General features: G+C 33.1%; 1 protein-coding gene across 1 annotated transcript; it reads left to right on the top strand.

Moving 5' to 3' along the window:
- Nucleotides 1-1,508: 1,508 nt before the first annotated feature.
- On the top strand, nucleotides 1,509-4,410 carry LOC145116660 (mitogen-activated protein kinase homolog NTF3-like). Its single transcript, XM_079052988.1, has 3 exons — nucleotides 1,509-2,027; nucleotides 2,367-2,793; nucleotides 3,557-4,410. The coding sequence occupies exons 2-3, from the start codon at nucleotides 2,371-2,373 to the stop codon at nucleotides 4,241-4,243; spliced, it is 1,110 nt and encodes a 369-aa protein (XP_078909114.1). The 5' UTR covers nucleotides 1,509-2,027; nucleotides 2,367-2,370; the 3' UTR covers nucleotides 4,244-4,410.
- The last annotated feature ends 7,748 nt before the right edge of the window (nucleotides 4,411-12,158 follow it).

Here is a 12,158-nt window from a genome sequence, read left to right as displayed (position 1 = left end):
TGGACTCGTCGAGTCCCAAGAACGGACTCGCCGAGTCGATAACGTCCACACCCTAAATCCTCGATTTCTGATGTACAAAACTTGTCCAAATGATAGATCCAAGCCCCTAAGCTCGATCTAGCACGTAAAGTTACGAACTTTACGTGCATGCATGGGACTTTTGAGCCAAAAAGGCTCTAAAATGGCTCTTTTGTTGCATGGGGCCTTCCTTGGGTGCAAAAGCAACCCAAATCTGCCTTGTGACTCTCCCCAAGTGCTAGATCCGAAGTCTTGACCCCCAACCATGTTTGCAAATCATGGTTGGTCACCTCATATGGCTTAAAAGCCCCAAATCCTCCCCAAAAAGGGATCTAACAAACAAGTAAGCAAGGTACAGACTTTATACCTTTCAAAGACTGCAAATGATGAACCAAACTCGAATCCTTCAGTTTCCTCTTGATCCTTCTATGCTCTTCCTTCTTCCTTGTGAACAAACCCACCAAAATCACCACAAATGCCTTTAGATCTTCACTCACTCGGCTAGGGTTTGCTATGGAGGGTCTTTGGGAGCAATAGGGGCGAGTGGTGGCTGAAAGAGATGATTAAATAGGGTGCAAACCCTCAGATTAAGGTTTTGTCCAGTCAGAGCCTACTCGTCGAGTCTGGCCGCCGACTCGACGAGTCCATCACTTAAGTCCCTCGTCCAATCTCACTCCTACTCGACGAGTTGGGCCTTCAACTCGCCGAGTCCTAGGCCAAAAATGCAAAATACAACAAAATAAATTACATACCAGGAACCGAGTGCTACAGATACTACCTGATGTTGGTGTTGTTGCATTCTCACAAGGAGAGGGGAGTCATCTTCTACATAGTATCTCTCGTAAAAGACATCACCACTCACAAAAGATTGGATTTCATTGCTATTATCGGGTCTCTAAAACTCAACTCATCGTGAAGTAGCTGCTGATCTGGTAAAAAATTTTGGGGCAAAATTGATTCGTCTCGTATGCGGCTTGACCTCCTGGTGTTTACTGCTTGCTCCATTTGTTGTTTGTTGTTTGTTGATTCCCTTTTTTCATAGTTAATTTAACTATCCATGGCTCCATGCCAGATCCTTGCTGTTTTGTAATCTGTCCAGCTTCAAGCTGGCTGTTTTTTTAATTTCAATAATACCCTACCGTTTAAAAAAAAAAAGTCTTATTTTTATTTATGTTAAGTCAATATCATTATATAGTTATTTAATATTTAATGTTGTCTGATTTTCAATGTTATTTGAAAAGTTGGAATAAACATGTGCTAAAACTGTAATTTATCAATTGCTTTATAATTTATTTATTTATTATTTTTTTTGTAAACCAACTATTTGGAAGTTAAGACATGTATTTCCACAAGTATCCGTTAACATACTTCTAAATTTGATACATAATATTGATGAATAAAAAATTTGGGCCTCAGGAAAACGAGTTGTATATTATAAGTTATCATAAAGTTGTATGTATGTATAAAGTAATCCAAAAATATCTTCAATGGATTTCTGTTTACATTTTGTCTGGTCGGCTTCCTCCTATCCTAATTCACCCACTTCTCCGCCCGCTATATTTTACTGATGGATTCACTGTTGCTCATGAGGTGTCTGAATGCGACAAGATAACGGATCGTACTCTATGCGTGTGTTAAACATTGTATGTGTGCGTGTTTCTTTACAGATCCAAAGATCTCTCCCGATATAAATATCCTCTTTTAATTATCAATCCATCTGTCTTCATATATACGTTAAATTATAAGATCACAGATCTTTCTATAAGGTTCTATCAATTGTCTGCCGCGATACGATGATATTAGGGTTCATAATCATCCAATTCAATTGGGTTTCTGATTCCTAACCCGGAATCGCAAGAAAAATACTCAATTGTCAGATGATTACCACAACCTTTTGATTTCCATTGAAGTTCGTCTGTGAAAGCCTAGTGATGTTAACGTCTTCCAAGTGTTCGACGAAATTACTCTGAGGTTTAAAGTGAAAGACTTTCTTTTCTGCTGTAAAGGAGGTATGTTACTCTTAGATATTGATCTTCCTGCATATAATTGTCCATTGGTTCCTTACTATTTTGAGTAATTTCCTTTTATGTCTATATAGCTTAGAACTTTTTACCCAAAATTAGGAAATCTCACTACATCTATTAACTATTAATTATTGGTGGTTGCACAGGATGCACTTCTTTTTAATTAATCGTTACTATTATGCTACATATAATTCAGTCCTTCTATCCCTTCTTATCATTCTACAAGACTAATTATTATGGGTTGGATGATTTAGGATCTTTCTTGTTGAATTCAAATTATTGTATTTCTATAAATAACATTACTGTTTTATTACGATTATGTAGAAAAATGGCAACACAGGTTGAGCCACCAAATGGGGTTAGATCAGAAGGGAAACACTATTTTTCTATGTGGCAAGCATTATTTGAAATTGATACCAAATATGTTCCCATTAAGCCAATTGGAAGAGGTGCATATGGTATTGTGTGTTCTTCTGTTAATCGTGAAACCAATGAGAAAGTTGCAATAAAGAAGATACACAATGCGTTTGACAACCGAATTGATGCCCTGAGAACATTGCGTGAGCTTAAGCTTCTTCGACATCTTAGACATGAAAATGTTATTGCTCTTAAAGATGTGATGGTGCCTATACACAGAAGAAGTTTCAAAGATGTGTATTTGGTTTATGAGCTTATGGATACTGATTTGCATCAGATTATTAAGTCATCTCAGGCTCTTACAAATGACCATTGCCAGTATTTCCTCTTTCAGGTATATTTTGACTCTAGAAAATAACTAGAATTTTGTAAATCTTGAACCAATTAGTTTTGTAAATCTTGAAAAGCTTGAAAATAACATGAATTTATAAATCTTGTTAAATCTTGTAAGTGTACCCTGCATAATGCAAGTCTTGAAATTTTTGAAAATAACCCGAATTTTGTAAATCTTGAAATAACCCGAATTATGTAAATCTTTGAAAAAGACCACAGATTTTTGTAAATCTTGAAAATAACCCGAATTTTGTAAATCTTGAAAATCTTGATTTGGGTTCTTTTCAAGATTTACATAATTCGGGCTATTTCAAGATTTTCAGGATTCGGGTTCTTTTCAAGATTTACAAAATTCGGTGTTTTTTATCTCCATACCCAAAAAACAACCCTGAATTTTGTAAATCTTGAAAACAAACCCGAATCTTAAAAATCTTGATTTGGGTTCTTTTCAAGATTTACATAATCAAAGGTTATATCAAGATTTTCAGGATTCGGGTTATGTTCAAGATTTACAAAATTCAGTTTTTTTTCTTTTCCATAACCAAAAAACAACCCTGAATTTTGTAAATCTTGAAAACAACCCCGAATCTTGAAAATCTTGATTTGGGTTTTGTTCAAGATTTACATAATTCAGACTATTTCAAGATTTTCAAGATTCAGGTTCTTTTCAAGATTTACAAAATTCGGTGTTTTTTATTTCCACACCCAAAAAAAAAAACCCAAATTTTGTAAATCTTGAATATAACCCCCAATTTAATTCTCAGTTATTGCGAGGCCTCAAGTATCTCCATTCAGCAAACATCCTCCACCGTGATTTAAAACCCGGAAACTTACTCATAAATGCAAATTGTGACCTAAAAATATGTGATTTTGGTCTTGCAAGAACAAGAACTACTAAAGATCAATTCATGACAGAATATGTTGTCACCCGTTGGTATAGAGCCCCAGAGCTCCTCCTTTGTTGTGACAACTATGGCACCTCCATTGACATTTGGTCTGTTGGTTGCATCTTTGCTGAACTTCTTGGAAGAAAACCTCTTTTTCCAGGCACAGAATGTCTTAATCAATTAAGACTAATCATAAACATTCTTGGAAGCCAAAGAGAAGATGACATTGAGTTTATTGATAACCCAAAAGCAAGAAAGTTCATAAAGTCACTTCCTTTCTCACAAGGGACTTCGTTTAATCGGTTGTATCCTCATGCACATCCGTTAGCTGTTGATTTGTTGCAAAAGATGTTGGTTTTTGATCCTTCAAAGAGGATTAGTGTGACTGAAGCACTTCATCATCCGTATATGTCATCACTTTATGACCCGAGGTGTGATCCTGTGGTTACATGTCCATTGGATATGGATATAGATGAGGATTTAGGGGAGGAGATGATAAGAGAGATGATGTGGAAAGAGATGCTTCATTATCATCCTGAAGTTGTTGCTAATGGTAATGCATAGGTAATGTTTCTTGTTACCATTATTGTTGTTGTTGTTGTTGTTGTTGTTGTTGTTGTTGTACACTAATTATGGATACATGAGAACGACTGAAATGCTTGTTTTATCTTGCATGAACGCGCTGATTTTATATCTTTTGAAATAAAGATTTATGAGATGAGCTTGAATTAGAGTGAATGTTTCATGTTGCATGACTATTTGTTGCTTTTTTTACCATTAAGTCATGTATGGATAAGATAAAGTGGTTGATTCTTTTTTAAACTAATAAATCATCTGAATTAAACTAAGAGAGTATTTGACAAAACAACTTATTAGTTTATTAGCTGTTTCATACTTCCATACCATTATAAGCTAAAAAAGTGTTTGGATAAAAATAGATTATAGTGGTCGTAAATAGCTAATAAGTCATTTTTTTTCATAAGTTAACTCCTTCTAACTTATTAGCTTATAAGTCAATAAGCTAATAAAATATTAACTAATCAGTAATAAGTTTTTTTTTTTGCCAAACACCCCCTAAGTGATCATTTTCCCTTTGCATCCAAACAAATTATTTTCACAACGTACATCAGTTCTAACAATATTAATTAGTTCTAACAATATCGATCAAGTTTAACATGAGAGGAGTTGGGTGGAAAAAATACCAATGACAAATACATAAAGGGTTGGAGTTTTAATACATTAAGCCGTTTTTTTTGTCTTAATTCATCAATTCATTATGTCTGGATTAGGTTAAAAAAACAACTATGTATAGTTTTTCCAGCTTTAACCCATAAAGTTTATTAAATTAAATGACAATATCCTTTAATGCTTATAAGGGCTATGAATATATAGGAATCGGCATTCTTGGTGTCTACTGATGCAACAATATGTTAAGCGGATAAAAACGAGAATTGACATTCTTAGTGTCTACTGATGCAACAATATGTTATGTGGATAAAAACGAGAATTGTAAGCATCTTATGATATTTAAATTATCAAATATCAATAACTTTTACCATCATTATTAATTTATAAGTGATTAAGAACGAACGATCCTTAGGCGATCAAGAATTTTCACCGACATGGTATTCAAAGGCGTCCTCAAGTTTGTCTCTAATAGTTAGATTTCAACCTTAGTTAATATGGGTCGGTCCAAACATCTCTATGGTAGGTAGTTTTTTTTCATTCTTAAATTCACCCAATATTATAAATACCTCATAGGCTCATACTTTCCAACCATTTTTCACACCCAAATCTCTCTAGAAATCCATAAAGCTTACAAATCTTCAATTTTCTAATTCAAACAAACGTCACATATCATTAGTTGAAGTAGTTCTTGTCTAATTTCGGTGTGTTTTGATAAAAATGCATCATATGGGGAAGTTTGCAAAGCAAAGCATACCACACTGATTTGGAATAACTTTGTGCAACTTTGAAAACACAACACATTCTTTGCTAGATGCAATCTATGCTACCAAGTTATTTTCGACTCCAATAGCATGCTCGATCAAACATAATATAAGTTTGCATAATTCTCGTAATCTTTTCAATAAGTTACGATTAATATATGATTTAGAATTTAGTGACTCGAATGAATAATCCGACCCAGAATGAAATGAAGAAAGCCCAAATGATGATTCCAAATGTACTTGTATATGGGCTTGGCTCTGTAGTTGCTAAAGTTTGCGGTTATAGGTATTCGTAGTTAAGGATACCAATGTAATCACTTTTGAAACGATCGAGTAATAAAAGTGTTCTCCGGCTCCTGTCCGTAGATCTATGTCATATCGACTGAACCATGTTAAATTCTTGTATAGTTTTATCACTTTCTTTTACTTTCTTGCGTAATAGTTAATTTTTAGTTTGGTTTTTTTAATTGGCTTAGTTTATTTAGCTTAATTTAATTTATAATTAGTTTAGTTTAATTTACGATTGGTTTCTTCTTAATTTATAACTAGTTTAGTTTAAGTAGTTTACTCTATTTATAATCATTCATTCCCATTACCTAATTTAATTATTAGTCCCAATTTATAAAAGAACCAACTACAATTGTAATGTAATTGATGAAGAATTCACACATAAGATGGTCGCAAAAATAGAAAACACTCGAGTCAATATAAAAGTCCTAATATCAACGTCCAAGGATGTAAAAGTACTCTAAGATAATAATGTAGCTTTGCAACATTGTGGTGACATGATATTAAAAATAGTCTAAGATAATAGTGTAGGGTGTATAATGACTCATGAATTGGTGTAAATTTCGGTGATTCTAAAGGACTACTATGATTCAATGAAGACAAAACAATACATATCTTCACAAACTCAACTGAACCAATCAAAATACCGCAAGACCAAAATGCTCTAGACCTAAAAAACACCTCCCATGACCGGATGGATCTTGACAAAGACTGAAAATAGATAATTTTGGGCTTAAGATCTTACAAATGCTATAGAGTTGGACCGCACTATACTGGTCTCAAATCAATGTAGAGCTGGATGTGCACCTGGTCAGAACGTTCTAGTCTAGTCATTTTTTGGAATGGTCCCATACGGTTTCAGGTGGTCTTTTTTGGTTCGGTCTTTTATTCAGATGAGTATTTTTTTTAATCTAGTCTTATGGTCTTTTCGTACTCTTTTTTCGGTTTGGTTCCACAGTTTTTACAGTTCGATTTTAGTTTCCGGTTTTTATGTTAATCAATGTGTGATTAATACGAAAATGCTATATTAAAATTTAGCAAAAATGATAAATTAGAATTTAATAAAAGAAAATAGGAAGAAGTTGGATAATGTATGATTAACAAATGTGTGATTGACCCAAAAGTGATATATATATATATATATATATATATATATATATATATATATATATCCCTAATCTAATAAATAAATACTAATTCGCCACGTGTCAATCTCCAAGCCCCTCAAAATCATATTTTCCCGCTTCTTTTACTAAACTGATTTTACCAAAATGACCTTCAATTCCTATACACACTGTCACACCCCCGAACCAGACGGTGGAAACGTCTGGGGGCTCGTGTGACTAACAATTGAAGAATCATCACAATGAATATACATGAATCATAACACAATCATCACCAACATTACATAACACAACTAGAATTGTTCACATCAAGTACATTGTTAAAATACATAAGTTCAAATTGTTAAAAGTACGATAAGTGCTATTACATAAAACGAAACCATACACACTTGCATATCTTCCAGCTTAACGGTTACCTGAGAATACAAGTTATTTGGAAAACGGTCAACATATATAATGTTGGTGAGTTCATAAGTATGTTTGAGTAAAAGTCTTTGTATCTTTCATAAAAACCCAGAAAATCCGATATTTTCTGTAAAATGTCTGAAAATGTTGTGAAAATCAAGTATAAATGCATGTGTGAATTTCATAGTTATAGCTTGTAAAAGAGCAGTTTAGTTTCATGGTATTGTGAATAGATGATAAATGTATATGAATAATTTCCCCCAGAAAATCCGATATTTTCTGTTTTATAACAATGTTTAGATTCTTGTATCGTTGAATAAGTTGTTTTGTATTGACACAATCGAAGAGTTTATCTTCAAAAGTTTACTTTTGGTATTGAATCCCTATATGAGCCGTTATAACCATTCATGATAATGACTAGGTCTCCCGTCTTGGTATTTTTTCCAAATGCCGGTCTTGCTAAGGATGTTGTCGCCCTAGACTGACCTAGTCTAGCTATAGCGAACAGCTAAGGCGTGGGGGGTCACCCCGTATAGATCTATACACAAACTCCCGCTTTCCTACCAGGAAACTCTGATTATAACTACAGGCTACGATTGTACACTCAGTGGTGCCAACCGACAAGTCTCACTAGATTCTCAACCTCTTTTTGTACTATGTTTAATGTTTAGTATATGTGAGATGTATTCGAAAGGTACATGATTAGGTATACGAAGTTTGATGATTGAGTAAAGGTATCATTTCGGTTTGCTAACACATGAAATTTACATTCCAAGCCCCATTAACATGTAATTAGGCCACAAAGGCCCAATCACATGTAAAGGGGTAATTTAGGCCCAATAGGCATGTTAATGGGCCACAAAGCCCAATAAACATGTAATCCATAATTCAGGCCCAAATTAACATGTAAGTAGGTTACAAAACCTAATAAACATGTCATGGAAAACATTGGGCTCATTACACACTTAATTGGGCCCTTAGGGCCCAATGGCCAAGAAATGTGAGTATTGGGCCCAATAAATAGTTTTTGACGTATTTCGTTCATTTGTTTTATTCAGTTGTTTGTTTTAGTTCGAGGCTTAATAAATTGATGATAAAAAAGCCTTCATTTTGTAAAAATGACATTTTTGGCCAATAATACTCCAATCTTTAATTAAGGCCCAAAGTTTTGTAAAAATGACGTTTTAGTCCGTAATTTATAAAAGTTTGCAATTTTGTCCCAAATGTCTATAAATTTACGGTTTTAACCCAAAATGTTATATTTTCATATTTAAAACCCTGTTTCGCAGAAAAATACATTTTCAGCCCCTTATTGGTAAAAGTTTACACTTTCGGCCCAATTTTGGAAAACTTTACATTTTTGGTCCAATTTGAATATAAATGATATTTTCACCTCTAAATTTGGTTTATTTACATTTCTGACTCAAACTTTGGCCAAATAACATTTTTAAACCTTAAATCTTCATTTTTTTCGCAAATTGGGCCCAAAGGCCGTGATGCCCAAAAGTTTGGCCCAATAAGCTTAAAATTTCATTTTTGACCCCTTTTAAAAGTATGTTTAGCAGAAAAATACCTTTTATTACATGTAGGACCTGTTTGGCCCTTTAAAAATAGAATTTTCACTTTTTACCCTTATCTTTTGTTTTCTTGACAATTTTGACCTTTAACAAGGTTTTTGTTGAATTCTTTTGCATCTTAAACATGTGTTCACTTTTGGCTTGGTAATATGATGTATATAGTGTTGTAGTTTTTAGATCTTTGCTACATCATACTTAAAATTTCGAGATTCACTAAGATCTAACACATTTTTACCAAATAAACTAAGAATTCACACAAAACATGCATATAACACATAGATCTACACATTTTACTTGCATTCTCCCCCAAAAATCATATGAAAACCGAAAACAAGGGGGTATGAACTCACATTTGCTTTGATGTTTCGGTTTTTAAGAAGAAATGAAGAAGATTTTGGTCCTAGCAAGCTTTCTTGAGTGGATTTCGAACTTAAGAAGTTCTAGGAAGCAAAATCACCAAAAACTTTGCTTAAAAGAGTGATCTAACATGAGAATGGAGTTATAAACTAGGATGTGTAAAGACTTACCAAGAAGTGGTGATTATCTTGTGAAAACCTTCTTGAAATACAAGCAAATTTCGAGATTTTTGATGGAAGGAGTAGGATGATCCTTGAGAGTGTTTGAGAGAATTTGGTGTAGTGTGTGTGTTTGTTTGTCTTCGGCCGAGAGTAGAAGAGGAGAGGGGAGGGAGAGATGAGATGACTAGTATAGATACATGGTGGTCCTTGCATGGATGTATGTTGTATAAAATGGAGGTGGCACCTCCCAAAGTCAACCCTTCCCCCATAATTCTCTTTTTTTTGTTTATACATGGGCCAAGATTTTTGGGCCAAGAAGAAAGGGTGGAGTAGATTGGGCCCATTAACTTTAGCTAGGATACTTGGATCCTAAACATAAGATTTTTCGGCCCATTGGGCTTTTTGGAAGCATTCACGGCCCAATTAGAGTAAAAGAATGGGCTTATGGTTCACTAAGGTTAGTTGGATTAGTTATGGCCCAATAAGGCCCATTAGGGTTAGAATGAATAATCCTAGACCCAAATGGTCCAAAATGTTCTAGATTTATGAATTGGGTCCAAATAGGATCCAATTAGGGCTTCTAAGTCCAATAAAGTTGAATTGGTTGCTTATTGGTCCATCTGTCCCAATAAGGAACTCCTAGTCCAATATGGGCTTAAACCATGGATATTAGGGCTTCAGACTCTTTGATGAACATGAATGGTGAATCTAAATATGCATTGAGTGAGGTTTACTTAAAATAAAAGTTTTACAATAGATGAATGGTTACACAGGAATAGAATTTCCTAGCTAAAATGCTAGTTGTGACACACACTAAATATATATAATAAATATAAATATGCAAATAATATTCAAAATCGGTAATTCAAAATTCAAAATTGATGATATCCGATAAAATATGGAAGTTTGTTTTTTGTAAATGGAAATTGATTAATTTCCAGTGATTAAATCCCAAAAAATATGGTCGAAATAAATGCATACCCAAATATATACGACTATACGATCTTTACGATTTTGTATCCACCATTCTGCTTCAGAGTTTTATTTGCAAACCCTATTATTTGCGACCTTCGTGTGTTCTTGGTGCAAATAATTTGTATTACAGCATGAGCCTGAGGTGAGTTCGCTTTTTCCTCTTCTTTGTTTGATTAATTATGAAGTATGGATGGATGATCGCAGTCAAATATTTTGTTTTTTCATTTTTAGTTTTAGTTGTTTGTGGTTGTTGGCAGAAGAGTGAAGTGATTGTGTAAGTTTCATGGACTTTTTCACTTAATTTGTTGTTTTCTGGAGTATTTGTGGTTTATCCGATCATCGAATGTTGTTGACCTGAGTGTTTCTCTGTAAAAATTTCCAATTCCTTCCATGTAAGTCCATTATCTACGACTAAATCTATCTAATAGACTGTATATACAACTGTTCTTTTGGACATTTGCGTGATTTTGATTGAGTTTTTTTTTTCTACTAATGTTCATCATCGTATTTTCTATGGTGGAGGGTTAAGTATCGTATGACCTTCAATATGTTTTGATGTTGATTCGTAGTTGAAGTTGAAGTTATGTTGAAATGATTAGTCAATTTAGTATTCAGAGTTGATTCAGATCCCCAAAAGTAGTCAATATTTGGCCCCAATAAAAAATGTGCTATATAACATATCATATTTTCAGAAAAAAAAATTAATCCCAAATTAAATTTCAGATTTTTGTTTTTCATTCTGTACATTAGGGGATTGTATTTTTTTAAATAATTTTATTTACATTAAAAATGTTGGTCATTGACCATTTTATTATGTATTATTTTTACTATTTATGTTTTCTAGATTTCACAAACGTGTAGTACACCAGAATGACCAATTATCTAAAAAAATATGCTATAGGGACCATTTCTGTAACGTTTCCATAAATCTGCTATAGGTAAAGAAATGTAACACATATTTATGCCATATTATTTTTTCTGCAATGTTAAATTTTTAAACATGATTACATTTCAAACACTGTTAATTGTTTTTTACAAATCGTAGCAATGTACTTTCATTTAACAAAATTTTTACATTTTAAAAGTAAATAAGTACCATATTACCTCTACTATTTGCTTACATTTTAATATGTTTTTAATTGTTTGCAGGAAATGAATATAGGTAATAAAGTATACATCAAAAACATTGAACAAATTGATGATGATTCACATATCAAAGTGCGGGTGCTAAAAATGTGGAACTTTATAAAGAATAATTTATGATATGACATATTTATGCCATATCATACTTTGAGAAAAAAATATTTTACTGTTTTGCCATTACTAACTGTCATGTTATCTAACTGTTGAGGTTTGACACCTCTTAATAAACTTATCAAAAGGAGGGCAAATTCGTAAATTTTCATGTTCCCCCTCTTTGTTGTCGGTTAAAACAATGTACTTTAAAAATGAATCATTTTTAATATCTTATTAGGAAACCTTTGTTTAATAATTTCATTGATGATAGAATATACAGAATACTTTTAATTCATTGCCTTCACATATGAACTAAACAACAATTTCAAATTTACAACAATCATTATATACAAGTTCTCTTAACCATCTGTAAAACACAATCAAATCATTTTCAGAAAAATTGGACA

The sequence above is a fragment of the Lactuca virosa genome, chromosome 5 (genome assembly GCF_052849685.1).
Source record: "Lactuca virosa cultivar CGN04683 chromosome 5, Lactuca_virosa_CGN04683_v6, whole genome shotgun sequence".
Lineage (NCBI taxonomy): Eukaryota > Viridiplantae > Streptophyta > Magnoliopsida > Asterales > Asteraceae > Lactuca > Lactuca virosa.
Note: the sequence above shows the minus strand (reverse complement) of the source record. Positions and strands in the feature narration are given on the sequence as shown.

Excerpts from the sequence above, each read along its gene's own strand:
- LOC145116660 (XM_079052988.1), top strand. The coding sequence starts at position 2,371 with ATGGCAACACAGGTTGAGCCACCAAATGGGGTTAGATCAGAAGGGAAA. Across the intron at positions 2,794-3,556 it reads GCCAGTATTTCCTCTTTCAG|TTATTGCGAGGCCTCAAGTA; the intron begins GTATATTTTGAC and ends TTTAATTCTCAG.